This window comes from Ananas comosus, linkage group 1, assembly GCF_001540865.1.
Source record: "Ananas comosus cultivar F153 linkage group 1, ASM154086v1, whole genome shotgun sequence".
Taxonomy (NCBI): domain Eukaryota; kingdom Viridiplantae; phylum Streptophyta; class Magnoliopsida; order Poales; family Bromeliaceae; genus Ananas; species Ananas comosus.
Window position 1 is genome coordinate 5,354,750 of NC_033621.1, and position 24,963 is coordinate 5,379,712.

The following is a 24,963-nucleotide window of genomic DNA, read 5'->3' on the forward strand; positions in this document are numbered from 1 at the left end:
GTGCCATAAGTCACCCGCTACCACCCAACACTATAAATAAGGTGTCCTGGTAGCAAATACAAATCTCACATCAAAACGATTATTGTCGGATAACCGTTCCAATCCGGGTTCCCCGAAGTGTCAATTTCGACACCGGAACCCACCGTCGCTCACTCGTCATCTCCAAACCCTCGAAACGACACAAGTGACCAGCCAATAAGGCTCAGCGATAAAGCAAATTACAGTGAGGCACCGTCGGGAGAAATTCGAAATGAAATCGCGTTCCGTCGGCGAATTTTGACGAAAACGCACCGAAAATCGATATTCGATTTCCGTAAAGGCCTCGGACCTTGGACAACTAGTCCAGAGGTCACTCACTGTCCGCGCACATTGCCCACAGTAGCCACAAAGCATAAATTTGTATATAAGTCCCTGCGTTCACATAAATTCACATTATTTTATGTGATTTTCAGGGTTTTACGGCCCGACAGCTGAAACCGACGACTTTCGAGGCTGGCCGAGACATACACTGATAGGTCTCGACGTGCCGGAGGCCGTCCTCACGATTTGAAGAGTGGCGGTCCACTGTGGAGAACGCGGGAGTGACACGAAAATCTGCGAACTGCGCACACAGTGCTTAAACAGCGCTTAATTCTCAAACCGTGATCTCTCTGACCCTAAATAAGGTGAGCATGATGATCGGCATAGGTCAGGGATCATCGTGCTCACTTCCGGGAGTATCGGCGTGCCCTCGGATCGCCGGAACAGCGACCCGAACCCGAAATTGTGCGCAGAAACTATTAAATAGACTCACCGGGACTAGGTGGAGACAGGTTGGCTGGTGGCAGCCGAACGGTGGGCGCGCCGGCAGGAGGTGGTTGCGGTCGGTTCGTGGGGGCCAGGGCTCGCGTTGGCCGGCAGCAGGAGGCGGCTGGAGGCGCAACGGAGGAGCACGAGCCCGCACTGGTAGGCTCTGGTTCACGGTGCAGCGGCGGGCGGGTGGCGGTCGGGTAGTGTTAGGGGGAGCTCAGGGGCCACGATGATGAGTCGCCAGAGGTCGAGAGAGGCGGCGCAGCCAACCTTGGGCAGTGGCGGCGCGGGCCAAGTCTCGCGTCGGCGGCCTGCAGGGACGGTGGCGACGGCGCGCACGGTGTCGCCGGAGGTATAGGGAGGGCAGCGCGATCGGTTCCAGGCGGCGGCAACTCGGAGGCCATGAGCTAACTCAAGCTCGGTCTGAGCTGACCCGGCCCAGCCGTAGGGTGCCCAGGCGGCTATGGCCAGGGGAGGGGGCCCGAGGCTGTGAATGATCCTGGTGGTCTACGGGCAGAGATGGTGGAAGATTTGGTGGAGATGGTGGAAAGGAAGATAATGCAACTCCTTTCCGGCGGCTGGAGGCGCTCGCCGGTGGTCGGGGTGCATGCGGCGAGGGCAGAGGAGCGAGATGGAGGTGGCAAGGGCGCAGCTCAGGGTGGCAAGGCTTAGGTTAGGGTTTCAATCATGAAAACCCGAATATAATATATATACAAGCTGGCCAAATTGCAGTTTAGTCCTCCATTGATGGTTATTTTCAACTAAGCCCTCCACAGCCCGGGTATTTCGCGCATACGCACCTCGACGTTCGAAATCACGCAAAATGGTACATAAAATATAGGGCTTTTCACGAATTTTTCGTTTTGCCAATTTCGACCCCTCAGCGAACATTATGCGATTCCCGGAGATCCGTCCATCAAATTTTCGATCGGATTGCGCCTGCGTGTTTAGCACAACTGGGGCATATAATTTATTATTTTGTTTCGCTAGATTCATCATAAAATTTTTAAATTCAAATTTGTGACTTTATATTTAAACTTAAATATTTATATTTATATTTTTATTTAAATTTGAACTCTAGAATTTAAATTTAATTTAAATTAAAAATTCGAAATCTAAATTTTAATCACATTAATTTTAGCTAAGAACTTCAATTTAAACTTTGAATTCAAATTGTTCTAACTATAAATTCAAATTATTGACTGAAATTTAAATTTAAATTTAAAATTTATATTTTTAAGTTGAAATTCAAATTTAAATTTAAATTTTCTATTTATATTTAATTTCAATAAAGTGTTTCACTTTGAACTCTGAATTTGTATTATGAAGTCCAATGTTCAGTTCGACTTGTGATTTAAATTCAAATTTTAATTTTTATTTAAGTATTAATTCAAATTGTGAATTCATATTTGAATTTAAAATTTTGAGATCAAAAAATAAATTAAAATAGGAATCAAATTATAAATTTAAACTATGAATTCAAATTTGAATAAATATTCTAATTTCTATATTGAACTTTTATTTTAGAATTTAATTTTAATTTGAGTTATAACTTAAACTTTAAATTCAAATTATAATTTTAATTTTTGCCTTAAATTTTAATTATAAATTCAACTCAATTTAAGTCTAAATTTAAATTTTAAAATAGAATTTAAATTTAAGTTTTTAATTTAAATTACAAGTATAAGTAGTTTGTTTATATTTTCACCTCTTTAAATAAAATTAATAAATCAAAATTACAAAACTATAGTTTTCATGTTTTACTTTATATTCGACCAAACAATCGAACTAAAAGTCATTTTGTAAAAGTGATTTTTTTTTTTTCACTTCAGCCAGCTTCAGACAACTAAATATGATATGTGATATTTGTATAACTTAAATAAAATTGTTGGGAAGATTTTTTTAAAATTTTTTTCATATATAAAAGAATATTTAGGATATTTTAATTCTTTAAATAAAAAAATATTTATGTAAATAGCAGTTTTGGAGGGATATACAGGAAAAAAAAAATTCGGTAATAATTTCATCACAAGATAAGATAAAACTTGCAAATTGCAATATCGGCGGCTTCTGGATGAGAGGGAGAAAGATACGGAAACGAACAACCTGAGCCGAGGCGCGTATTATTAAACAGCCAAATAAAAGTTGTATATATTATTATAATATTATTCCAATCAGTATTAATTTTATTTTTATTAGACTCTTTCTTTTCCGTCCCGTCAATAAACTATTCCTCGGCCCCTTCTCTGCTTCGAAACCCTAACCCTAATTCCCCAAATCTCTTCTCCTCTCTCCCCCCAGCCAAATTCGACCCTCACCATGGCCACCGAAGAGCCCCGCTCGCCGCTCTCCCCCTCCTCCGGGGGTAAGCATCGCCGCTCGCCGGAAGACCCAGCGCCGGAGGAGGAGGAGTCGCCGAAGCGGCGGAAGCACCACCGCCGCCAGCACCACCACCACCACCGCCGCCACCGCAATCACAGCAAGAACGGGCGGGCGAAGGAGGAGGAGGACGAGGTCGACGATCCCCCTCTCTCCATGGATGCGGGGGCAGCGGAGGTGGCTTCATCTGTCCTAGTGAAGGTCGGCGACGACGAGCGCGAGGAGGGGGAGATCGTCGAGGAGGAAGAAGAGGAGGTCGGGGGCTGTAAAGGCTCCGGTTTGGTGGTCGGCGGGTGCTCCGATGTTGAATCCGGTGAGATCGGGCGAGACGCTGCTAATAAAGATCCCACTCTGGTCTGTTCCGATCGACCTTGATGCTTTTAATTTGCGTGTTTATAGGTTATCATCATTACCCTCGAATTCTTCTTTCAAAGTTGGAAATTTATGTGATATATATATTGGTGAATTTCTTTGGAGTAATGGGAAATTTGAATTTGCCAAGAATAGAATCATGAAACTCAGTATATCACTTTAGGCAAAACTATCCTTGTAATTTTTGTTCTCCTTCTATTCTTTTCCATCTTTTAATTTTATTCTCGATATGATGGTTAATTGCAGGTAGCTTCTAGAGATGGTGATATTGAGGATCCAAAGAGAGATGTGGCCATGTTGGATATTTTTCAACAATCCGAGGATTCTGCTGAGAAAGAGGTAGCTTGGGTTAAGGGAGAAGGGTCAGACAGAAAGAGTCGGGATCGGAGAAACAGGCGGAGTTCATTGAGTGATGGGGAGAATAAAGACATGATTAATAAATCTTTGCATAGAAGAGATGAGAAGGGAAAGAGGGACAGGGATGTTGATGCAAGCCATCCAAAGACTCGAGCGAGGTCGAGATCTCCTGTCTCCAAAGAATCTTCACATCATAAAAGGAATGATATAGTGCATTTTAGGGAGCAGGCAAGGTCCATAGGCAATTATAGAGAGAAATCCTACGAAAGGAGTTTGGAATCGCATGAAGATGGCGGTTCCCGAGCTAGGAAACATGGTTCTGAACGTGAAGATGGTGATAGACATGATTCTGATAGGAATCTGGTTAGAAGTCGAGAAAGTGAGAGAGGTGCCTACCGCGAAAGAGAGAGAAGCAGCAGTTTTAGCAGGCATGATGGACGTAGTGGTAGGCATGACAGCCGTGAAAGAGATAGAGATAGAAAAAGTATGGATGTAGATGAAGTTACTCGTAGGGAAAGAGAGAGGAGTAGCAGTCATAGTAGATATGACAGAAAGGAGAGCAGGCACTACAGTCGAGAGAGAGATAGCCAGGGGGAGAGACGCAGTAGCAGTGCAAGGGACAGAGATTCAGAGAAGCAAAGGGACAGGAGTAGGGAGAGGTACAAGGAAAGGGAGAGAGGTAAGAGTGAGCGCGAAAGGGAGAGAGATGACAGAGACAGAAGAGAAAGGGAGAGGACTAGGAGTGAGCATGAAAGGGAGAGAGAAATTGACGATAGAGATAGGAACCGGGATAGGGATAGAGACCAAAGTGGCCAGAATGGAAGAGATAGAGTTAGCAGTAGGGATAGGCATAGGGATTCTAGGCATTCAAGGTATGATGATCAGGAGAGGCTGAGATCTAAGGACATGAGTAGAGAAGCTTATCCCAGTAGTCAAAAACTTGAAGAAGGCAAAGCAAATTCTATCAGGTAAGATCAAATCATCCTCATAATGATGCTTTACGTTTCTAATAGTTATTTCATCAGTATCATCATTGTTTTGACATTCTATATTGATAGGGAGGAGGAAGAAGAGGATTATCAGGAGAAAATTGAACAGCAGCTAGCAAAACAGGAGGAAGAAGATGTTGACAAAATTAAGGAGGAAAGTAGGAAAAGGAGACAGGCAATTTTAGAAAAGTATAAGCAGCAGCAATTGCAGAAGCAACAGCCTGAATCTTTACCTAGTATCAGTGAGAAAGGTATTTCCTTTTTGTTATTACATAATGACTCTTTATTTGTTGACACTTTTGTATTTCCTCAGAAATTGGCTTCTCTTGATACGTTGACTATTTGTAGACAATATATTGAATGCAGAAGAAAAGCCATCCAATGTGACTGACACAACTGTAGCGAATGATGGCAATGCCAACAACCAGGCCTGTTGCGAAGAGTTAGAGAGTAAACGTGACTCTTCGGATGTATATGTTGCTGAACCATCTTTTGCTGTTGGAAAGTCGCCTACCCAAAATGGTGCTCCTGCGAATAAGATGGCTGTTGCTGTAGGGCTTGGGCAGGGTTCTCCCAAGGTTTGTATTGCACCTATCATAACCGAAATCCTTGGATTAGCTATTTTTTTTTCACGTCACTTGTTTTCCAAGTTATCCTTTGGATTATGATAAGTAATTTCCATAATTATATAAAATACAACTATTGGGTTCTTATAGAAGTTTCTTATGAATTGATCTTTTATTCTGTAGAGTGAGAGATCTGCTGATATGTTTTGTGATGACATCTTTGGAGAATCACCTGCTGGAGTTCTTAAAACGGTAATGTACCACCATCTAGACCTTTAATTATTCTCTTGATTTTTCATCCACTTGGGAATACATGTTTTCTGCCAGCTTGGAAATTGTATTATTTCATGTATTTGTCTTTTTGTTTGCTGTGGTGATGCTCCATTTTAAGTTGTTGGAGAAGCTCATTTATTTTTTACTCGTTGGCTGCACGCACTATGAGGGTTTGGCTCTGGCATGGTAAGTACTGTGTTATGTACTGAGCCAATGGTTCCATGGCTATAAACACAAAAAAATAATAATTAAGAAGTTTGGCATTCTCAGCACATGCTGCGGCACCACACGGCATAGTAGCTTATAGTTTCACGGGGGTGCTTACCTTGCTGGCAAGTTGCTAATATCTCACATGGCCATCCTCAGCATTTACTTTGTCAAAACCGTTTGTTGTATAATGAAGTAGCTTGTGATTTATGATTGTTGTTTAACAGAAAAAAGGTTTCTGTTTAAGGCGTCAGTTTAGAGCTACTGTGAATAAATAATAAGTTTTCTCGTTCTGTTTGCTGGGTGCTTGAATCTGTTGTATTATCTGAATGGATGAATTTTGTTAGTATAAAATTAGAAATATTGTTATACTAGCTTATTGATATATATACAGCAAGCGAGTTAAAGCTCTTACCAGATGAATTTTATCAGTAACTATGTGAATCCTGACTAGGATAAATCATCTAATCAAGTAAACAATTTTTAAGTAGTGATGCACACAAATGACAAAACTTGCGTATAAAGTCTTATTTTAATAATTATTCAGAGTAAACTTGCGAATTGCCTAGTTTCCGCAATTACTTTGTTTGAAGTGCCAGTGATTGTTTAAAATCATTTTTTACATACGTATCGATAAACGAAACTTTGGACTTCCAAAGCAATGTTGACAGTTTGACACCAGATTGTTACTTTTTCATCTGTCACAATCTAATTTCTTTTTCATGAAATGGTGTTACTCTAGTTATATTTTAAGTTACTGTAGACAATTTGAATAAAAATATTTTCTTTCTTACAGTAAGCTCTAAAATGAACTCTGGAAATTTTGAAACCTTTCAGAGCTTTTCTGTTGATTTTGAAAATTTCTCTGGTGAAAGTTGTGTTTACCTAGTAATGTAAATTATGTAATAGGTTTGTTTGACAAACAGCAGATGACATCGGTTACTTTGGAATAACTAATGCGACAATGTTGTGGAGAAAGCTTTTTATACATATGCAAGCTAACGAAGTGGTTGAGATGAAGGTCAAATAATATAGAACACTGTGCATACTGAACTCACTATATGACCTGTTGGCTACATTGTTTTTGCCATTTATTCTTCGTACGGAAATTCATTACTTGTGACATATTCACTGTTCAGGGCAAGGGAGATGGTTTGCAGATTGAGAGAAGTGGTCTGCATGACAATTGGGATGATGCTGAGGGCTACTATAGTAAGTTTTAACATCTAGGGGCTGTTTTATCTTTTATTTTTCTTCTCCTATTATTTGTCTATCCTTGATATCATATACATTGTCGTTTCCTGAGCTTTTGCCCCTTCACATAATAGGCTACCGATTTGGAGAAGTGCTTGATGGTCGTTATGAAGTCATCGCTGCTCATGGGAAGGGTGTTTTTTCAACTGTTGTCCGTGCAAAAGATCTTAAAGCTGGGAAAGGTGATCCTGAAGAAGTAGCCATAAAAATTATACGTAACAATGAGACCATGTGAGTAACTATATAATGTCTTTTGGCTGACTTATTATTATCCTAGTATGGTTAAATTTGATTGTTGGTAAAATTGTTTGGTAATGCTCTTTGATAAAGGTACAAGGCTGGACTGGAAGAGCTGGTCATATTGAAGAAATTGGCGGGTGCTGATCCTGAGGACAAGCGCCATTGTGTTAGGTTTATTTCAAGTTTCAAGTATAGGAATCATCTTTGTTTAGTTTTTGAATCTCTTCATATGAATCTTCGTGAGGTTCTAAAGAAATTTGGTCGTAATATTGGACTTAAGCTGACTGCTGTGAGGGCATATGGAAAGCAGCTTTTCATTGCGTTGAAGCATCTGAGAAATTGTGGCGTCCTTCATTGTGACATAAAGCCAGATAATATGCTGGTATGTCCTCATACATGAGGCCTTTTTTTTTTTTTTTAACATTTTTCTGCTTTTGAGTAAGCACACCTGTTTTTCTGTATGTACAAACTTTTATACTAATTTAATATTGGCTTGTAGGAGAAGAAACCACACTTTTGTATTTTTTGGGTTTATTTTGGTTAGCAACTTCTTAGACTTCTTACTTGTTTGATGTTTTCCTTTTGTTGTCATTTTCTCTTTTGTAGGTAAATGAGGCTAAAAATGTGTTAAAGCTTTGTGATTTTGGCAATGCTATGTTTGCTGGTAAGAACGAGATCACCCCATACCTTGTCAGCCGCTTTTATCGTGCCCCAGAAATAAGTAAGTTTCAAGTCTACCATTATTTTTGTCCTTTACTTTTCATACACTATTTGTTCACTGTGAATTATCCTTGTTAAGTTTGCTATTTTATTTGTTAGTAGGCATTCCATGTAACGATGAGTCTTATTTTTCAGTTCTTGGGTTGCCTTATGATCATCCGTTGGACATTTGGTCAGTTGGCTGCTGCTTATATGAACTTTATTCTGGAAAAGTCTTGTTTCCTGGTCCGTCGAACAATGACATGCTTCGGCTTCACATGGAATTGAAAGGTCCCTTCCCAAAGAAGATGCTTCGAAAGGTGAGAGAATAATAAATAAATGGTGATTCTTTTTTTAATCCAAGTGCTCGCTTCTTCCGTATATACTGAGCCTCTTCAGTGACAATAGTCTGTATGAAGCTTATAATTATCTGCTAGTTGCTCTTCTTCTTAATCATTTGTAAGTTTGCACCTCCCTATATCAATACTGTCAGTTTTGTTTCTGATGCACGATTACAGCTCTCATTTGTGTTTTAGCTTAGCAATTATTGATTTTAATTATGTTGTACAACTTAATGATTGAAATAAGTTCATAATCTGTTCTGCTGACATAGTTGTTCTTAATATAGGGTGCCTTCACAGATCAGCATTTTGATCAAGATTTAAATTTTCATGCTACAGAGGAGGATCCTGTTACAAAGAAGGTCGGTGTTTCTCATGTTCTGATTTTCTTGAATCATTTTCTTTATTATGTTACTCTTCTGACAAATATTTGTATTCTTGAATGGTCAGTGCTTATGTTTTCTTCTGTTATCTCCTTTAACAGACGGTGAAGAGGCTATTGTTGAACATAAAGCCTAAGGACATTGGTGCACTAATTTCAACCTTCCCTGGGGAGGACCCTAAAATGTTAGCAAGTTTCAAAGATCTCCTTGAACGAATATTTGTTTTGGATCCAGAAAAGAGGATGACAGTATCTCAAGCATTGAGTCATCCGTTTATCACTGGCAAGTGAATTAAGATGCTGATTTTTCTGACACTGCTGTTGAGCTTTGCATCTTCCTTGTAAACCAAAATTATTATTTTTCCTCTCTAATTCTTCGGCATTTATGTCTTTTTCCTGTACCTTGGAGCTGTAACTTTGCAACACTGTGGAGAAAACATGGAAGAGATGATTGACTTAGGGACCGCCCTTCATTGCAGTTCTTATCAGTTGGATGTGTTCTGTTTCTTGTAAGACAACTCGCCGAAGGCGTTTCATATCTTGTAAATCATTATTGCTTGTGGGCTTTGAGATCTATAGACTACTATGTTCATTTCAACATACCAGTTATTTGGTCTTACTGCTATCAGAATTGCAATCTGGAAATGTGTGCTGTCGTACTGAATGAATATTTTCTGACATTTAGAGTATCAGTGGTTTGTGGGCCTTTTATAGGCCTTATCTATAGTTTGAAACAACTTGTTGCTTTGCTGATTTACTGCTACCTGGATCTATGTATTATATGCTTGTTCAGATCCATTATACTGTTGAACGTACTGCTTCGAGGCTAACCATCCTGTGCATTCTGTTTCAGAATTATAATCTTGCATACCCTCTTTAAACATAAATTTTGTTAATTCGTTTGCTTGGCAATGGTGTTTTTGATTTGGAGAGTCTAATTCTGTTTCTCATTCAGGGTCTATGCCAGGGCTCTGGAACAACAAACAATGTTTTAGATGCTACAGGGCATAAAAGAAGGTACCCTGGGTTGATTGTTGGGCAGATTAATGTGTTTGGAACACTTGATGCTAACTGTCTCTTAAACCAAAGTTTGTGTTTTCCTATTTTTCTTGACATTAAATGGACTCTGAATTTTTTCCTTAATATGTGCGTTTGCAGTCAACTATTATATCTTCTTTTTTTATTTTCAAAAATTGTGGGGTTGAATGTTAGTTGAAATCTAACATATCTTGGGTCTAAAAAATGTACTCTTAACCTATTGTGTTGTCTTTTTTCCTAGTTAAGAACTGCAAGCTTTGCTTGCAGAAAAAAGATTGCAGGCTTCAATTTGGGCTTTTTAGTGATTTAGATGAGCTAACAAACATAATAATTCATTTTTTTTTTTTCATTTTTTTCTTCTTTCACTAAATCATGTCTGCATTTTTCTTTGTTCTTCTGTCTTAATATTTTACCACATCTAATATTTGCTTTGTGTTCTCGAGGCTTTTGGAATGGAGATTGCTGGATGCATCGTCGTTGCCGTGAAATTTAGCATGGTAAAATTTTCTCTAGGTCCACTTATGCTTTCCTTCAATTATTATCTTTTTTTTTTGTGTTCTCTTTATCTTCTTTATTTTTTTTTCCTTGAGCAAAATTCTCTACATTAGTAGGTTAGTTTTATGTGTTGGTCGCAAATGACACTTTCTTTTCCCTCTTAGGTATTTGATCAATTGTACGAGATTCAGTAAGTTTGCATCCTATCTCTTTGTCAATTCCTGGTATTTTACAATTCAAAATTTTATAAAATACAAATCAAGATTTCCTTGGTAACTATTTAAACTGCTGTTTTCTGCTTTAATTCTTCTTTTAGTATAGAAACATTGAAAGTCTTTTGTTCAACAACATCTTACTAGCATATCTCATTTTAGATACGTTTGAATATAATATAGTTTGCTCATTTCATAGTAATTTAATCTATTAGAATCGTTTGCTAGATAATGCAGAAATCACTTTGCTTCACTAAATTAATGAAGATCGGCTTAGACCTTGTTTGGTATGGTTGCCCTTTTTTCCTTTTCATAAACCAAACTTCTGTTTGATAGGATGTGTCAGCAATTGGAATTTCCTACTCTTGTTATTGTCGGCTAGCTTGCAATGGAACGCTGCTGGATGCCAAAAAGCATTCATAAACCCAAAGACGTGAAAAGAAGTTGCTACTATGTATTTGTTTTTCCTTGCCAAACAACCCCAGTAGATGTATTGACTGCAAGCACTCTATTATCCACCCCAATATTTCAATGCATAGATCTGTGTCTAAATTATCAAAGAAAAAGGCAATAATACCAAACAAGGCCTTAGTTTGGTAGTCATCATTATTTGGTTATGCATTTATCCTATGTTTCGTTACACGATAATCTCGTTAATGTTTAAAAGTTTACTCTCAAGAATATTAAGTTATCATTTCCATGGCTTAAAAACTTTCTTTGGAACTTGACAGAGCATAATGTTTCTGCCTACTAATTGATCAAGACTTCTAGATAAATTGACTTTTATCATTAATTACTTTAAAAAAATAAAGTCTTATCTTATACTGGTTGTCTAGCTGGACTGATTCATGAACAATTTAATTACATGAATAGCAAAAGCTATGTTTTTCACTAGGGGTTATAGTAGGCCTTGTTGTGCTTGAGCCTGATTTCAACCGAAGTTAGACAACTATCAGGGCCTAGCTTGGTCAGCACCTACATGGGGATGCGCTCTGGCCTAATGTTAAACCGAATGTTATCTAGAAGGGGATACGCTGTGGTGCGTGGTACATGTACGGGAGTGTGGTTTGCTAGTTTCTTAAGAACGTGTTAGGAGGGGGTTAGGATTAGTTGAAACTTTTTCCCGGAATGTGGTTCGTTTAGAACGTCAATACAGATCGACATGTATAAAAAGGTCAGTAACATTCCTTTGTTACCGGACAGTTTCTTTCAGTAAGGTCAGATTGGGTATTCTCTCTTCTAACATAAACTGCCTCAACTTTTTTTATACGAGCATTACCCTTTTGTATTATTTTATCTAATAAAACACATTTCTTTTAGATAACTAAACAAATTACATCTAGGAAATCGAACTGCTTATCCTCTATTTCGGTTCACCACCACTTTTTGTGATCTGGATCGAGAACCCACCGTGAATCAGTACGTGTGATTCAGATCGCAGTTCGGAGGGGGGTTTGCAATTGAGCTAACTATGGTTAAACCTTAGGTGCCATTATGTTAGTCTTGAGGACCCTAATTCTTTTTTTTTTTTTTTTTCACAAAATCCCAGCTGAAACATTTACTTAATAGAAATGGGGTTTTTTGTTTTGGCTCTGACTTTTGAGTTGGGTAACATGCCCAACTATTGGGCATGTATGTCCTGTCAGGTTCTCCTTGCTAGCGCAGCCTTTGACACTTATTTTGATAATAAAGAAAAAAGCTTCTGGCTTGATCAGAATCAAGCCAGAATTTCAAGACAGTTACTTTCTAACGATTTCCTCTCCACTTGCGAAGGGAAAACTCGCCTTGGAACGCGTCGCTTTTAGCAGAGGAGGCCTCTTTGGATTGTATATTTTTCTATTGATGAATAAACGTTGGTTCACATGAGTTTTTAGGTCCTTGAAATTTGCTGTAAGCTCTATATATGCATCTCGGGAATATAGCTTCCCTTGAGATATCCAAAGTTCCCTCATGTTAGGATGGATTATTTGATGGCGAAGATATCACAGCAACATCGTATGCTATGTTGAATCCACCTGAAAACCTTTGAAAAAGATCATTAGTGTTAATAGATTCATATCCTCTTCTATTCTAAATGATACCTTTGCTTATCATTGGAATAGTTTGACTATTGTTTTTTGATTTTCAGCAGTCCAAAGTCATTTTCAACACCCTTCATCACTATTGATGCCTTAATGGTTTATAATAAACTGATAAGCATATGCTTTGTGACAGACGCCTTATTTAGTTGTGGCTAATTTTGCAGTGTATGTCTGGGTGTAGAAGGATCCTTGACCTTTCTCATCAAATGTCTTTGCTTGGGATTGAAATCCTTTATTTTCGATCTGTTGTGGGAGTGTTGCTTGTTGGTTTTCTTGGTCCTGCAATACCTTTCTTGGATGGAGAGAATCAATCTCCTTTTTTTTCATGGAGATATATCCTCCTTTTCCATCAAGGGGAGTCGCTTTTTTGCTTTTATCAACATCTCAGTGTGCTGATATTACTTTTATCAACATCTCAGTGCTGATATTAAGAAAAGTGAAAAGAGCACTTTGTCAAAAATGGACACAGAGCTCTTGGGGAATATTTGGCACCCATGGCTTGGGACCCTTTTCAGGCTTTTAGTCCCGTGTCAGTAACCCTATGCGTGGATGGATTGGAGTTGGAATATCTAATCATGTTCAATCATTTTATCCCCCTCACATGGTGCTAATCCCATTAGTGGAATTGGCATTACGGCAGATTGGAGAAAACCTGCCAAAGGTTCCCCTCCTCCCACCACCACCGAGCTCTTGTCCTGAGAGACCTAATCTCACTTCAGTTCTTTTGAATTCCTGTAGTTGTTGGATTCAGATTTGAGTGTGAAGGAGCTCAATATCAAGGAAGGAAGCAGCAGTGGCCTCCACTGCTAATGTTTTTTTCTGTAGCACGAGAAAGAAAGGATTTGAGCTGACTTCTTTGACTTTTCGCCAATTGTTTTATCTTTTGAACGATATATTTATGAGCTGGATTTCCTAAGCAATTTTGTGGCATATCCTATTCTAGTGGCCAAACATGCCTTTGGAAAGAAAACTCTTCATTGAATTCAGAATTCGACGATGTTCATGGTGTGCTCTCTTGCCCGTTCCTTCCCAATGAATTGATTTGGCCTTGATTTCATTTATTAGGACCTGTTTGCACTCTAATTCTTATCTTAACTTATCAAGAGAATGCGTTGCCTAAAATCTTCTTCTCTTGGAAGGATAGGACTTAGTAAACCTGAACCTCCTCTTAAAATGCATCACTATTTTAATGTATAGTTCAATCTCATGCACATAGAAGTAAGATAGGGTGTCTCTTGTTGTAGCTCAAGCCATTGAAGTGATAATTTGGTAGTTATGAACGAAGAAATATAGTCCTAAACATACTGGAGAAGCCAAAACTGAGACCTGTTGCAGTAGTTGGTTGATCGGCTGTTAATTTTCTGGATTAGATAAGCGTTATGGCTTTCTGTATTGTTTCAGTTTGTTGTGTGTTCTTTCAGTTCTGGCTTGTCTTCCATAAGTAGAACAGTTTCTGTTTAGCTTGATTTAAGGAGCTCTTTCTGTTCAAGTAGTAAAAGCTAGGTTTTTGAGGGCTAAAATGCTTGCCTTCTGTCTTGACAGGAAGCTGAACTGCGTGTATGTCCTAATGGCTGAATATATACAATTTGAAGCTCCTTCTATATGCTTCAGTAATAACTCATTGGGTAATTCAATGTAAAATGGGATGATATAAAAGATTTTTAACTTCCCAAGCAAATCTACTGAATTATATACTTTAGAAGCCTTAGCTATGCCATATAGGCCATAAAATTATCTAGTTTTCAGTTAAAAGGCCTAACACATTGTTTTATGTCTCTGGTTTCTCATTCTGCACAAATTCTTTATTTGCCATCTCTCTAGCTATAGCATAGAGCAGACTGTTATGAGAGCCCAGGGTGTTGCAATCAAGATTTCGTAGTTAGATCGTTGATACCCAACTGAATAACTGACCGATATTTATGAAAAAAAAATTGATCAAAGTAGAGCTTAACTCAAGGTGAAACAGTTGGGTGACTAGTTTCTGCTGTTTTAGCATTAGCCAGTTGATTGATTGCTGATGGAACTCATAATTTTTCAATTCAAGGTTAAACTGATATTACACTTTGGCTTGGCTAGTTCAAGAAGAATGCATTTACTGGTAAACTATTAGTGAAAATGAAGTATTTATCGATTATGGACTTTACTCATTTGCTTCATTTTCTTGTCCTTTCCTATCCTTTTTTCTCTTCTTTTGCTTTGTCATTTTGTTCTCTTTCTATGATTATGAAACTTTTCCCTTTTAATTCTTTGGCTTCTTTCTTCTTTCTATTTGTCTTCTCTTTCTCTGCTTATGCAGTGTTCAGAGCCTCTCATCTGCATCATAAATATAAATAATTAGCTTGATTTAGGAACCTCTTCTCTTCTTTTGCTTTTTCTCCCTCTACTACTTTCTTTGGCCTTTCTCTGGTTTTTACTGGAATTGCGAGGAAAATCTATTGTAGACGTCAAACAGGGGTTTTATCCCTTGTCTCAATTAAGGTCCAACTTTGATCTGATTGAAAACTCTCTTTGGTGCGTACTTTTGGTCTGAGACTAGATCCAGATGATAATTTCTGTTGCAATTATTTTGCCGCAGTCTATTTGGTCATGACTTCTGAAGAACTGAAGTTTTATCAATAATATCAATGCGTATACACCGCCCTCTCTGGGTTTGTAATTTTGGAGATAATATACTTCAATCATTCCTGCAGTTAAGAGGTGCCTTCATGTTGATTTATCAATTATATTAGGAAAAAGAGGAGTCAAATTTGAACTTTAACTGCATCAGAGATTCAATTGAGATGTGTAAAGAATTAAATTTTCAAGGAGAGCTGCAGAGGAAGACGTAGGAGATAGATAAGATGGATAGGGATAACTAATAAAAAGTCCTTTAGGTAAAACTATAATCTATCAACTTCAGCTCTTTCAATGCCTCGATTTCCCTCCCTTTTGATTTACCATACAAAACGTTTTCCTTTGGAACTTCTCTAGCCTGAAGCTTATTGCAGCTGACTAGGATTTTCTCCAAAAATTGCCTATCTTGTCTAAAGAATTCCTACTAGGCCTTAATTAATATCCTTTTAGGGTCTATTGAGAACTTCAGCCTACACTATTCAACCAAAATATTTGACGAAAGATGGGAAAACCTATGTGATGGTGAAGAATTGTCTGGATTATTTATTATTAGTTCCAATATTCTTGGATTTGGAAAGTCTGCCTGGTAGTGAAATAGAAACTATATGAGTCATTGCTTTCTGAAGATATATCATTCTTGTATCATATGGACCTCTCACAGGCCTTCACCTATTCAGTGTATTACTGTTGATTATTGTCCTTTCAAGAGTACATACGAGGAGAAGGATGAGGCAAGATAATCAGGCTTAGTGTCTGCACTAAAATCTTTATGAGCAGTGGTTTGCACTGATGGCTACAGACACATTCCGCTTTTCATTTTTACCACACAATTGGTTAATTGGCTTTCGTATTCTTCTCGTCAATGTTAGCTACAAATATAGGCTACAAATTTTTACCGTTCGATGCATAGATCAATTGTGATATTGTGACCAAATCATGAAATACTAAAATCATTGGGAATGTGAGTCAGATTTGAGTAGATTGAAGTTAGATGTGAATAGGGCTGCGAAATAAATTACATTCAAGAAGCAAAGGATGATGCGAAAGAAACTAAGGAGACCACTAAAGAGAAAAATAGAGGAAGAAAGGGGGGATAGGAAGGCCCTAGGCCCAAGGAAAATTGCTTTCCATTGGCGGTATCCATCGTGTTATCAGGAAATATTTTTACTCCACTGGACCTTTTTTTAACTGTTTGTAGGTAATGCTATTTCCTTCCGGTGTAATTAACCGACCTCAAGTTTGGGTATTTGAATTCTCTTCTGTTGCTCTTCCTCAAAATACTTCCAAATCATATGATGATATACATGAGAGGAGTAGAGTGAAAAATTGATATGTGCTCTTGGATCCAAACCTATGCACCTACATTCTGTGACTTTAATTGAATGGTATGATATGACTAATCTGATGGATTTTATGAATGTGACAGATTTTTTTTCCAAAAAACCATGAAAATGCAAATGATAGTTGAGTGTATTAAGAAGAGTTAAATCTTGGCGATGCATAGGCGTAAGTTAGTGGGTTCATGGTAAGGCTGTCAACGAGTCGAACACGAGCGAGCTGGGCCCGGCTCATGTTCGTTAAAATATCAAGCGAGCTTGTTAAAATATTGAGTTGAAAAATCCAACTCACGTTCAACTTGTTTATTAACAAGCCGAACACGAGTTGGCTTGCAAACAAGAAGTTATATTGTTAGCCCTACTAGTGGTTGAAAAGTTTAAAAGTAGAAAATTAGAATCTTAATCTAATAATTGAAATTCATAAAATATTGGTCTCTTTACATTTTGGTTGGCCTAAAATCCAAATAGTAGAAATTTGTAATATATATATATATATATATAGAGAGAGAGAGAGAGAGAGAGAGAGAGAGAGGTCTTATATGCTATTAGGAGCATAGAGACCTCCGTGTTCCCAAGCCGTTTTCGATGATGGGACTTTTGAATCGACGATCGACTCCATTAGACTTGATCTAGCGTATTTGAAGCATTTAGAAAATAATTTTTGTGGATTTTTAATATTATTCACCTAGTGATCGAAAGAATTCAAAATCAACAATTTTTAATGGTTGATGTATGCCGTTTGCAAGTTTAATGGTGTAGAAGTATTCAAATCAGATGAAATTTTGATAGAAAATTCTTTATACTATCTACAACAAGATCAATATCTCTGATCGAAACTTTTAATGCTACATTATGACTTTTTGTTTGATTTTTATTTTCAACTGTTGATTTTGAGTCCTTTTGATCACTAGGTAAATGATATTGAAAAAGCGCAAAATTTATTTTCTAGATAGTTTAAATACGTTACATCAAGTCTAACGGAGTTGATCGTCGATTTGAAAGTTACGTCATGGAAAACGACTTAGGAGTACGAAGGCCTCCGTGCTCCTGATAGCACACAAGACCTACTCTCTCTCTCTCTCTCTCTCTCTCTCTCTCGCTCGCTCGCTCCCTCTCTCTCTCTCTCTCTATATATATAGTCCGGCTACTATAGTTTTATGAGTACGATCACCCTTGTACTCATAAGTCGTTTTCGATGATAGAGCTTCCGAATCGACGATCCATACTGTTAAACGTTATCTAGAGCATTTAAATTTTCTAGAAATCAAATTTTATAATTTTTCGACATCATTACCTTACGATTAGAAGGCTACAAAATTGATAATTTTTAACAGCTGGTATGGGATATTTGCTAGTTTAACGGTGTAAAAGAATCGGAACCGATTGAATTTTTGATAGAAAATTCTATTCACTACCTAGATAAAGATCAGTAACTCCAATCTGAAATTGAAGGATCTGATCATCCATTTTTAGGACGTCATTCGATTTTGGCCGTTCATTTTATGCCTGCTTGATGGACTTTATTATGATTTCGAAAAATTATGAAATTTATTTTCTAGAAGTTTCAAATACTCTTAGATCATATCTAACGGAGTGAATCGTCGATTTGGAAGCCCATCATCGAAAACAACTTATGAGTACGAAGTGTTCTATACTCATAAGAGTATAGTAGCCCTACTCTCTCTCTCTCTCTCTCTCTCTCTCTCTCTCTCTCTCTATATATATATATATATATATATATATATATAATATGTGAGCTATATCGAGCTGAACACAAGCGATCTAACTCTAGCTCATGTTCTCGGCTCGTTAAGGTTTTGAGGTGAAAAAATTAGTTCGTGTTCAGCTCGCTTATTAAATAAGCGATCTATCTCGACCTTATTTTGAGCTGAACACGAGCTGGCTCGTGAACAATGAGCTGAATTGTGAGCCCTAGTTCGTGGTGACTTACAAAGTGTTTGAAGACATGATTATATTTTGGTTTCATATATAAAACCATTTAATATTTAGTTATTTAAAATTTAAGCTGTAAAAGTAGATATCAATAATAACTAAATCAATTCTTACATTGCGCTTCTATATAAACGTCCGCAGCGTTGTGCATCAAATGGTAACTGAATCTGGATGTAAAAATCTTGATTAAAAATACCTTTCGAATACTAAATCCAAGATTTTAATGTCGATCATGAGCCCAAGATTGTCTTGTGTTTTAAATTTGAGATCAAACTGATATCAAATGAATCAATTTGTATTAATATTTAATTTTATGTAAATAGAAGGACTAGTGTAAAAACTGCTCTTCCTATGCTTGACAGATGGGCCCTCAATGGAGGCCTATCTTATCCTACATGTTGACATGGTTTGGGCCTCTCCTATGTAAAAGGGGTTTATTCCCTTTCATTCTCTCTACCTCTCTCTTACCGTAGGACGAGATAGGTTGGAGGAGAAAAATATTATTTGCACCAAGTGTAGAAAACTTATGCAACAATATAGGTGAGTTTGATATATATTTTAATTTTCATGATCATTAGGGCTCATTTGGACTTGATTCATTCCAACAAGCTCATTGGATTTATTGTTATGTCTGTTGGACCAGACTGTAATTTAAAAGAATTGTTAGACATAAATGTAAATGAATTGGGCAAAATTGCGGGAGAGTAGTAGGGAATTTTCTCTCCTTTTTATAATTTCTGATGTTTGATTTTTTTCAGTTTTTATATACCATATAAAATAAAAATATACTAAAATATATTAATATATAAAATATGGGTAAAAATATATGTAAACTCCATCAACTAAACGATATTAGCAAATAACATTATTTTATTATTGACAAAAATTATACTAGTTTTCTTTATTTGTTTCTTACATAAAATAATAATTGAAGTGATAGGTTAATATATATCATTAGGTCCAAATCTGTAGGCTTAAAAATCACCATTACTGTTCTTTGCAGTGCGGTGTGACTGATTTGGTGGTTCTTATAAAAATGATAAATTCATGGAGAAATCATGAAAATGCAATATGTCGATTGGTGTACCCAGAATAGTTAGGTCTCGGGGAGTAGACGCATAGGCTCGAGTAAGTGGGCTCATTGTGACCTTTAGAGTGCTTGAGAGCATACATATATTTTTTTTAAAATAATATTTTTAAATATTAAATATTTAACGATTAAGTTCTAAAATTAAATATTAATAATAACTAAATCAATTGATTCTTACATTATGTTTTTATGTAAGTGTCTGCAGCACTGCGCAGGTTATTGTCACTAGTTGACTATGATTAGTCATATAGTCCCTTATTACTCTGTAAGACTGTAACATGCATCTTTTGTTCGATAGTGTTCCTGTAATTATAGTACATTTGTTATCCCAATGTTGGATTGTAGTAGCAGGTCAAAGAGAGATATCCTGTGGTTAGAGGTCGTTGGTGCCTTGCTAGTTCTGTCTATAGCTTTTGAGATGTCTTGTTTAAGCATAGCTTTTCAAAGAAGCCTTTGCAGGCTCTCTGAAATTAATACTCTTGGTGAAGCTAGAAATAAAATGTTCAAATTGGATCTTTTGTTTTGGATCTTGAAGCGTCTTTTTTCCTCCTGTTCTGACCAAAATTTTTAGACTTATGTTGCTCGAAATCCTAGCTTTTGCTTCTTAAATAGTCGAGCTGTTCCAGAAAATGGATCATACAGGCCCTTGAAGTTTAATTGCTGTAGATTAAGGAGAAGAGATAAGTTACAAGTAGATTCAATGGAGAGAGATAACTTACTGTTTTGAAGGATTGTAGTGCTGATCATTTTTATTTATTTTCTGGTTGTGGTTCATTTAGTTGACAACACCATGAAAAGCTGAGGGCTATACATTGCTTATGATTCCTAGACAAGGTAAGATTAGATTATCTGTCAGTTAGCAGATTCTTATGGTTGCTAGGCTTTTTTAGTTTTCTTTTTTCTGTGATACAAAGTTATGGGTGCTAACATCAGCATAGCTTCTTCCTTTGCATTGGCAACAACCATTATATGAAGTTATTTGGTTTTGACAACAACTGGACGACTACTCGGCAAGTTCTAAATTATCTGTGGGGCCGTTCACTCCTGGGCATATCAACAAGTGTGGTACTTTCCGCTTTTGGAGTAGGGTTGTGCATGTTAGCTATTATTTATTATGTGGTTTAGGTTTGACTAAAATAGCGCATTCTATATGATCTTACATGATTTTACAGATTCATTTTTTAGGTTGTTTGGGTACATACTGTTTAGAGGAGAGAGCGGTGGTGGATCATCGGCCATGGGGAAATGAGGGGTGGCGGAGGAGGGAGTGGCGGAGCAAGGAGGCCGGCAAGAGGGGTCGACGGAGGTGGCGCTAAGTTTGAGGGGAAAAGGGAGAGATAGATAGCAGATAAGGTTGCAGTTGGGGGGTTGAGGTTGTGTTAAGGCCCTAAAAATGGAGAAAACTATTTTCAGAGGTTTGAGTGGATTTTATTTTAGGTTAACTATATGTTTTAGGTGTTCTTTTGAAGTATTCGAACATTTTATAGCAAAATTTTCTCAAGAGTATAGTTATACTATGTTCTATGATGCATCCACATGTTTGTAAAGAATAGTTAGGTTCTGTTTGGATGTATCATAAAAGAGAGTATAGTATAACTATACTATGCTCCCAGGAAAAGTTTTGCTATGAGGTGTTTAGATGCTTCAAATAAAAGGCTTGAAGAAAAAAAATATAGTTAACATGGGGGCTAAAAATAGTGTAGTTAAAATCCAAACCTTGAAAAAAAAATTTCTTCTGGCCATCGAGCCTTAGTCCCGCTCCCCTATTTTTCTCTCCTTTCACTCCCCCTTCTCCCCCAATACCCCGAACCCACCCACTCTTGCTCTCTGATCCTCCCTACCACTTTGCACCCGCCGTCATTTGTTAATTTTTTTTAATTAGTTATTTGATCTCTGTTTGTTAATTTTTAGTTAGGAATTTTTATAAGTAATGTTTTTATTAGAAATAAATTAGTCTAAATGTAGTTCAATTTGATTTAGTTTAGTTAGTTATTTTGATCTCTAATTGCTTAGCAAATATAATATTTTTATTAGTTATTTTATCAAATTTGACAGCATTACTTTCAAATTTTGCACTTGGCATCCAATAGAGATAAAAACAGAGTATAGTATTCCTGTAGGATTCCATGGAATTCCTGATTTAATTAGCAAAACCGCATAAAATAAACTAGAGTTTTTTAAACAAGCTATCCAAACGTGGCCTAAATCTATATGGGTATATCAGAATGTAATCCAAGATGACGTTGATGAGTTAATTTTGTATATCTGATAGCTATTAAGTAGATTTGATTTTGAACTTTCTGACAAATTTTGAAAGCTAATCTATTATGGTAAAGTAGCTGTCACGTGTACAAAACTGACTTATCAATTTTATTTTGGAGTCACCTTTTAAAATACTCTTAGCTTTACTTGTAAAAGTTTGTTTGGCTCTCCATTAGTTAGCAGGACGTCGTCATATTCAATTGTGTCTAAATCCTTAGTTACTTTCTCCCCTTCCGTTTTTGTTCCCTTTGTTTTTGTTTTTTTGTTTTTTGTTTTTTGTTTTTTGTTTTTTTTTTCGTTCGTGCTTTTTGAATTCCAATCCAATATGTTGTAACCCATACCTACTGTTGTCTTGAAAACTGTCCCATCTCACCCTATAAATAAATTCAAAAGAATATGTGATGTTATGTGCTTTCCTATGTGCTCTATATCAATACATTACGTGTAGAATAATGGCAGGAACTTTCTGATTCATAGACTTCTTAATTTATGTAATACTGACACGTTTATGAAAATTTGGCCGGCAAGATTGCACTGTCCAGTTTTACATTGTCAATACTAAGCAATTTAAATTGTGTTACACTGTTGCACCATTTATTTTTCATATTTGAACGGAATACATATTTCTGCACATTCCTACTGCAAAAGTACTTGATGCTACTGCAAATTTTGGTTGAAGTACACTTCTGTGTTTTTTCCCTTATTTTCACGCCGTGACAAGCTGGGGGTACCTTAGGAGCAGTTAACTCTCATCTTAACTCTCATCTTTTGTTATCATAATAAACACTATGTTTATAGGCAGTTGTGCTCTCCACTTCTGGTGGGAATAGATACTGTTTATCTTCTTTGTTGGGATAAAGGGAATGTATGGCCGCATATCGGAGGCGGTACCTTTCCATTTGAATTCTCCTCTATATGGAAAGGAGGGACCCTCAACCATCGTTTGTTTCTCCTTACACTTTATAAGTTCGTTCTTCTTTGCTGTCTTTTTTGGGTTTTCATTGTACTCTAATTATTACATATTTCATCACCGAGCTTAAGTTGTTGTACCACTTTAGTCATCTATCAACTGATTCTATGTCAACTAATGGATATTCTGAAGGATGAAAATGTGGCAAGAATTTATGCATGCTTGTTGAAGGTGTGGTAAAAAACAGATGAAAGTTGAGCATGCCCAAAAAATTCAGGCTTGTTAAGTGTATTTTTATCCCTAGCTAGTGTTCTTGGGAATGTAAGTTCAAAATGATGTAGCAATCTGCGTCTTTAGATCTTTTGTTTTCTTATCATTAGCATTATTGTTCCTGGAGGAGGTCCGTTGAGGTAACATTGGACTTCTTATTTTTATGGGGTCCTTATGCAGCACTTTTCGCCAATATTATTATTCTTTTGTTGTTTCTTTGGAGAATTACGGGTTTTCTAATCAAAACAGACAATAGAAATCATAATGTTCATCCCTTTATGCTTTTCTTTACGAACAGAAACGTAAGCAAGTGTAATTGATGTTCTACTCAAATTTTTGGAAATAAAATGTGAAGCATTAAGGAAATCATATCTATGTTCCTTGTTATTAAGTAAATTATTATTATTCTTTTCTCACAAACTGATCATTCGTTACGAAAACTAAAAGAAATTCACTTTTCTCTTTGGTTGATGCATGGCGACTTCTTGGGGATCAATTTTTTTTTTTTTTTTTTTTTTTGGGCCAAACGAATGCTTAGCTTTGTAATTTTATAGCATTTAAGGAGAGATTGGAAGTGCTTAATTTTGATACTTTGGTAGTGTAATAAGGAGTGGCTTTACTTATGTATTTCTATACTAGCCTAAGCCACTGCTAGTTCTACATGTTTCCCAATGGTACCAAGTAGAATTCTGATTGCATTCTAAGCCTTTGTGGATCAATATCATTAACACCCTGTTTGGCTGCCCCATTGTCTACAAGTTTAAAGATTTTTTTTTTCTTTTTTTGCCTAAATTGGGGAAAACTTTTTGTAATTATTTACATTTTTTCTGACTTTTAAAATTTATAGCCTCCTTAAAATTGCAGAAATCGTTTTAGGAGGGTACGATGTTAATGGAGAGAATGGAGAGGGCAAAATATTTAAATTGCACCTTTTATATAAGAAAAAAATAATTCTTTAATGTATTTATGTTATTTTGAAGAGTAGTTTTTATATAAATTATATGAAATGGATGTAATAGTGATGAAATTCTTAAGGAGGTTAAATGCAGCAATTTGAAATGTTAAGATGGTAAAAAAAATTATGGTTTTTAAAAGTTAGGAAGGAAAGTTAAAAAAAAAAAAAAGAAAAAAAAAGAGTATTTTTAAGGAAGCCTTTTGCAATATGGTCTTGATCATTCAATTCATTCGGAATGATTTGATGCGGTTTTTCGTAATACAATTTGAGTGTCATTCAAATCCGATGGTTTTACTTTGGATTTGGGGAGGATTTATTTATTTTATTATTAGTTATACCTTATCAATAATGTTGAAAATACTCCTTCGTAAATTAATCATAATTTTACAGTATCTTTCTTGCTATGCAACTGAGGATGGAATTAACAAGAGTCGTTGTACCAAAATGATTTCTCATTTTGTTTTTACAAAATAACAAAATAGAATAGATTTTAGTGGGAATTCTGATTGAAATCAACAAAGAATTTTATAGATAAATGCATTTAAATGATTTTCTTGCAGTTAAATTAAAATTTATTTAAATTTGGTGCCAAACTTAGTGAAAAGCAATTCGTTCCCCTGCCCAAGTGATTTTTTTTTTTAAATTTCGCATCACGCATGGTCAATATAGGATCAACACACCATTATACACTTTTGGATATTTAACTAAATTGGACTTCCAAAGAAAATGGCTTCATCCTCTAACGATCCACCTCCTTTCCCCTCCCCTCCTCCCATCCCACCTGCTAAGCCACCAGATTCAAGTGAATCTCAGCGATCAAACCCAACCTCCTGGGCTCAACTATTCAGCAGACAAAATACTTCCACTTCACCCTGCTCCTTGCATCAGTTGCAACGTAT

General features: G+C 36.6%; 1 protein-coding gene across 9 annotated transcripts; it reads left to right on the forward strand.

Moving 5' to 3' along the window:
* LOC109711783 (serine/threonine-protein kinase prpf4B) lies at window positions 2,961-23,325 on the forward strand. Of its 9 annotated transcripts, none has more exons than XM_020235040.1 (17): window positions 2,961-3,522; window positions 3,787-4,865; window positions 4,956-5,137; window positions 5,235-5,464; window positions 5,636-5,704; window positions 7,072-7,144; window positions 7,261-7,417; window positions 7,517-7,808; window positions 8,033-8,147; window positions 8,282-8,445; window positions 8,754-8,828; window positions 8,951-9,131; window positions 9,258-9,357; window positions 9,804-9,865; window positions 10,330-10,383; window positions 10,546-10,571; window positions 23,032-23,325. In XM_020235040.1, the coding sequence occupies exons 1-14, from the start codon at window positions 3,109-3,111 to the stop codon at window positions 9,841-9,843; spliced, it is 3,171 nt and encodes a 1,056-aa protein (XP_020090629.1). In that variant the 5' UTR covers window positions 2,961-3,108; the 3' UTR covers window positions 9,844-9,865; window positions 10,330-10,383; window positions 10,546-10,571; window positions 23,032-23,325. The 9 variants fall into 9 exon arrangements, with proteins under 9 accessions (XP_020090629.1, XP_020090610.1, XP_020090638.1 ...); XM_020235021.1 differs by having other exon boundaries at window positions 22,728-23,323; XM_020235049.1 differs by lacking the exon at window positions 23,032-23,325 and adding an exon at window positions 13,413-13,671.

Excerpts from the sequence above, each read along its gene's own strand:
- LOC109711783 (XM_020235040.1), top strand. The coding sequence starts at position 3,109 with ATGGCCACCGAAGAGCCCCGCTCGCCGCTCTCCCCCTCCTCCGGGGGT. Across the intron at positions 5,138-5,234 it reads ACCTAGTATCAGTGAGAAAG|ACAATATATTGAATGCAGAA; the intron begins GTATTTCCTTTT and ends GACTATTTGTAG. Across the intron at positions 7,809-8,032 it reads TAAAGCCAGATAATATGCTG|GTAAATGAGGCTAAAAATGT; the intron begins GTATGTCCTCAT and ends TCTCTTTTGTAG.